The following is a 5,299-nucleotide window of genomic DNA, read 5'->3' as shown; positions in this document are numbered from 1 at the left end:
AAGGAGCACCCTGGTTTTGGCCGGCAAGACGTCCCGCTCTGGCTCTCCGGTCCTGGGAGGCAGCCGACCTACTTGGACGAGGTGGATGCAGCCTCGGGCTCTCTGCGACGGATGTCACTGCAGCCCCGCTCCCGCTCCGTGCCCCGCTCGCCCAGCCAGGGCTCCTACAGCCGGGCACGGGTCTACTCACCGGTCCGCTCGCCCAGCGCCCGCTTCGAGCGGCTGCCACCCCGGGGAGAGGAGATTTACGCTGACCCCACCACCTTCATGATGAGGCGATCCATCAGTTCTCCAAAGGTAAAAATGCCTGTCGGCTCTGGGGGTGCACAGGGTTGGAGGGGAACCCTCGCCGGGGATTTCGGGGCAGGGATGCTGCAGGACAGTCTGTTGGCTCTGCTTGTACAGCTGGGCCTCAAAATGCCACCACGTCGGTGGCTGATGGCTGTAGGTCTCTCCTTGCCATCCTGTAAAGCTGCCCAGGTTGTGGTTGTTCCCTCCTGGCTGCTCATGTGCTGCTGCGAGCCCGGGGAGGTGGGGTAGGAGGAGATGGGGTGGGATGGGAGCCTGGTGGTGCTCAGGGCCACCACGAGCGATGTCCTCCCGAGCAGGGAGCACTGGTGTCCCTGTCTCGCTGCTGCGTGCCCGAAAGCGGGGCCAGGGTCTGCCCTCGCACGTGCTTTCGGGCCTCTCGCACACCTCTCACGTGTCTCTGGTTTTTTGGGGGGGGCGTCTCCTCTCTTCTCAGTATGACTATCTGGGTGACAGACGGCCCGTCCCTGTGGGAATGTACCCATACCACTACCCGGCATCCCCCACCGTCCATGACAAGATGGTACGTATGCTGCTGGCACTGAGGGGGGGAGCCCCAGTGGATTGGGGTGCACAGAGCCCCCCAGGGAGGTGGGCCAGCCAGCGCGGGGGCTCCTTGCTTGGACAGCCAAGGAGGGAACCACTCCAGGGGCATCTTTTTGGGTCAGAGCTGGGCTGCTCTGGGACAGGTCAGGACCGCAAGTTCTTCTACTGGTGTCTCTGGTCCCTCCCAAAGGAAATCCTTGTGGAAAGGCTCCTGGTCCCTGCCCTGCAGGCCCCAGGTCTCGGGGGCAGCAGGATGCCCTTGGACCCCTGTACTCCCTGCAATGCTGGGCCAGGCTCGTCACCCCCAGGGCGGTCCCCGGCAAGGACAGGGCTGAGGCTGGCGCAGACCCTGCACCTCTTCACCCTCTTGCTTCCTCACTTCTGGCTACGGCTGCTGCTTTCTCCTGCGTGGTGTTTCCCCTCGGAGCCGGCAGGGTGAGACCAGGAGGTCCCCGTGCAGGGCAGAGTCCCAAAACCGCAGGGCAGGACCGGTTGTTGGAGGAGGGAGAAGCACGAGTTACCATAAGCTACCCACGCTGCCATCCATCCTCGCTACCCAGAGAGGCAGGGAAAGGGCTGTGCCTCTTCCGAGGCACCGTGAGCCAGGAGGGAGAGCCGGGAGGAGAGCAGGTCTCCCGCCGGGCACATCCATGGCAGCTCTCCTGGGTCTGGGCCAGGGAGGTGCCTCGCTTCCTTCCCCGGCCGAGAGGTCTTCGCCTTTCCGTAGCCTTCACCTAACCGCTTTGCTTCTTCTTTTATATGTTTTGTGTGTTCGTTTCTTGCCGCATGCCTGCTGGCTCCTGGTAGGATGAACTTTTAGACCTTCAGTTGCAAAGAAACCTAGAGTATTTGGACCAGCAGGTAGGCAGAGCTGGCTGCAAGCCTCACGCTGCTTACGTCCCCGTGTGCCCTGTCCCCAGCGGCGTCCCCTTCCCTCTCAGCGCAGCATCTCTTCCCCTAACATCCATCCTCACCCTTCTTGGCATTAAAGCAGCACGAGTTGTCTTTGGTTTGCTTCTTCCATCCTTCCTGTCTGTAGGGTTGCTCATTGCTTGGCACAAAAATCCCCCCCGACAGTGCCTTCTGTGTGGTGGGGAGGGGTCTTGGGGGGGGCTGGGGCAGTTTCCCATGTGCCCGGGGCCTCCGGGAGCCGCTCCTGGGGTGCAGGGGAGGCAGCCAGCTCTGAAACCCTCCCCAGGTTGGTCTGCACCACGCAGGCTGGGGGCAGCATGGGACAAGCGGTGCACAGTGCCAGCGTGGCCATGCTGTCTCCATGCCCAGCGGTGCCACCGGCATTGGTGCGTGCTGGGCTGCTGCAGGGTCCTGGGGCTGGTGCCCCCCATGCTGGGGACGAGCCGTGGGGAGCCGGATGGGTGCAAGGTGATTTTGGTGATGCGCTAGCCCTGTTCCTCCTTGAAGGTGAGAGGTTTGATGCAGGGCTGGGGGGAGGCACCCGTTGGATCGATACCAAAGCAGCAGCTCCCAGGTTTTTGCATGGCAGGGGGTGTTTGGAGGAAAGTTTATGGAGGAAATGTTTTGTTAATGGTTGGACTTGATGATCTTAAAGGTCTTTTCCAACCTAGATGATTCTATGATTCTATTCTATGATTTTATGAAAGCTGTGAACTGACTTCACCCCAGGAGCTGGGTGGGGGCAATCCGGCTGGGAGAGACTCCCAGGACTGGTGGGGTGGAAACCGCAGGCACCGGCTGAAGTCAAAGCCAGGGACAGGAGGTGTTGGCCAGCGCTGCAGCCCAGGTGCTTGCCTGCAAAAAGCCAGGCTTGCACTAAGGGGGCTGCTCCAGAGACAATCTCATTAGTCTGCAAATCTCCATCGGTGCAGTAATCGCCCGGATCTGTGTCTGCCTTGGAGCAGAGCCGAGGACAGGCAGGAGCACTCGCTGCAATAAAAGCTCTCTGGATTATTTCACAGCCATCGGCAGCAGCGCTCGCTCTCGGAGGCTCTTTAAAACACTCCCTAAAAAGGCTTTGCGTCTCCTCCTCCTCCTCTCCTGCTGACCTCTGCAGAGACTAATTCGGAGTGACGCTGTCAAGTATCTCTTTTCAAACAGCTTGCTGCTTTATTTTCTCTCTCCTTGTTTGCCCGGTCGCGGGGACGGCTCCCCCCGGCAGCACCCCACCTTGCTGACCCTGTTGGTGTTTGGTCCTTGGTTTGTGCTTAAAATGCCCTTGCCCCTTGGACCTTGAGGGCTGTGGCCACGGGGCACGAGGGGTTTCCCTTGCGTCGTCGGCTCTCGGCTGCGGGCTCCCGCAGCGGTGAGGCTCCGGTGCCGCTGATCTGAGCGGCTCCACCGAGGGAGCCTGCGGCCAGTCCAGGCTGCGTGCCCTGGCAGCAGTGCACTGAGAGCAGCAAAACCCTTCGGGTTGCAGGATTGTGACCGGGCCCCGGGGTTGGGGTCTGTCCTGCTCCCCTGGAGGGCTCGGCACAGCCCGGGGACGGCTCTGCCGGCCGGCTGTAGCGCTGGGGAGGTACAGGCACGCCGAACGCCATCGCATCCCTGCCCTGCCTGGCAGCATGGCTGCGATGTGCCAGCTCCATGGGAGCGCCCCGCTCCCACCTGGCTCCGCTGCTTGAGGCTGTTGGACTGGAGAGGGGGACGCTGCTGTCCCCAAGCCCAGGCTTTGGTCACCTTCCCCTATGCCCGGAGCTCGTCCCTTGAGCGGGGCCATCCCAGCCCTGGCTCTGCCACAAGGTCAGCACGAGGAGTGGGGCCCGTCTGTCTGTCTGCTGGGACCACGCTGTGCGTTGCAGCTGTGGGAGTCTCTGTGCAAGCTTGTGTCTGTGTGTGCAGTTTGCTGCCGCCCGGCTCGAGGCTGGCTCCGTTTTATCTGTGTCTTCCCCTCAACAAAGTTTTCAGGGCATGCAACCAGCGCAGGACACTCTTGACTGCACAAAATGGAGGAGGAGCAGCAGCCCCGGGGAAGCCGTCCCCTTGTGGCTTGAGCTCCTGGGACATCTCTTGGAGGTGGCATCTTGCAGCCCGATGCCCTGAGGGCTCCTGGACTGAGCCGCCCCACTGCTCCGAGAGCACCCGAGCACCGTAGCAGGCGAGCCCATCTCTGCTGACCTCTGAACTTTCCTTCCCTGTCTGCCACAGATGAGCGAGAGCGAAACCCTGATCAGTATGGTGAACAGAATGGTGGAGACCTCCTCCCCTAGGGCTCAGCTCTACATGCAAGTAAGCCTCCGGCCGCCGGGCCGTGCATGGCTCGTGCATGGCAGCCACGCCAGCCGCCCCACGCTCCATCCCCGAGGTCACCTCCTGCCATTTCCACTCATGCAGACTCTAGCATCCATGCAGCTCTGGCACATCACGCGCTCTGGTGACCTGCTAGTCCATCACAGGCTTTGCTAATCCATCCATGAGCCATTAAAACCCAGTAAATCCTTGTGCTGGGATGCGGCAGTCCTGAACTCATCCTCGTTTGGGCTGGACTTGGGTGCTTTGCTCACCCTCCATTTGCCATCGTGTGGTGAGGGAAGGAGAAGGTGTGGGATGACTTAAAGATGGGAATCCAGCCCAAGGCTCTTAAACCAAAGCGATAACTCCCGTAACAGGGAGAAGAAACAGCCTTTTACTGAGGCTCTGGCTCCTTCTGTTCCTCTGCTCAGAGAGGGGCTGCAAAAGCATGGGGATGTCCCTGCTGATGTTGGGCTGCAGACCCCATCATGGGACGGTGTCTCCCCACCTGGGAAGGTGTCTCTGGGTGCACTGCAACCCGCAGCCCTGGGCAGGGTGGTTGTGGGGCCCCACTACGCTGCCCAGGGCATCTCCTGGCTGTGCGAGTATGCAGTGATCGGGTTTTCCAATGGAAGGGAAGGTGCCTGTTCCCATCTGCGGGGTGTGGGGACATGCTGGAGGATGAAGGTGGAGCTGCTGAGATGCTCTCGCTGGCCGGGCTCCCTGCCTGGAGGCAGCAGCATCCCCATCCGCCAGGTTCTGCCTCCAGCCATGCTGGGCATTTCCCAGGTTCAGGTCTATTTGCATTGTCCTGTAGTTTTAAATGGCTCTAAAGTAGCGTCTTGCTTTCTAGCAATAATGATCCTCTTCTTCCTATCTTATGCCTTTCATCTCGGGATCTTGGAGGCATTTAATTGTTGAGGTCCCATTAGTAATTTAGATTTCCAGGAAAGGAAGATGACTCACAGAGAAGCCGGATGGTAAACAGGCCCTGATGCAGCTGCTGATTTATAGGTGTTTCCACTCTGCTAAGTGGGATTACAGCTTAATCTTTCTGCCGTTGTTTCCCTGCCTGTGCAATGGTGGCCGTTGTACGCCAGGCAGTTAATGATTCACGAGGCATCTCTTCAACTCAGCTCTTGGCGTCCTGCAGAGAGGTTGTCTCCGGCTAATCCCAGTGGCTCACCCAGCCGATGGGCACTGGGCTAGGTAGGGGGAGGGGGGGTGTGCCTTCATCCGA

The 5,299-nt window shown here is 60.4% G+C and overlaps 1 protein-coding gene across 1 annotated transcript in view; it reads left to right on the top strand.

The window, feature by feature from the left end:
- The window catches only part of PLEKHA6 (pleckstrin homology domain containing A6), a 54,995-nt gene that overhangs the window by 38,275 nt on the left and 11,421 nt on the right, over positions 1-5,299 (top strand). The window contains exons 10-13 of the mRNA XM_035893747.1: positions 4-297; positions 746-832; positions 1,663-1,716; positions 3,976-4,056. Coding sequence (XP_035749640.1) covers positions 4-297; positions 746-832; positions 1,663-1,716; positions 3,976-4,056 — 516 coding nt within the window. The remainder of the gene's footprint in view (positions 1-3; positions 298-745; positions 833-1,662; positions 1,717-3,975; positions 4,057-5,299) is intronic.

This window comes from Egretta garzetta, unplaced genomic scaffold, assembly GCF_000687185.1.
Source record: "Egretta garzetta isolate BGI_Z169 unplaced genomic scaffold, ASM68718v1 scaffold105, whole genome shotgun sequence".
Lineage (NCBI taxonomy): Eukaryota > Metazoa > Chordata > Aves > Pelecaniformes > Ardeidae > Egretta > Egretta garzetta.
Note: the sequence above shows the minus strand (reverse complement) of the source record. Positions and strands in the feature narration are given on the sequence as shown.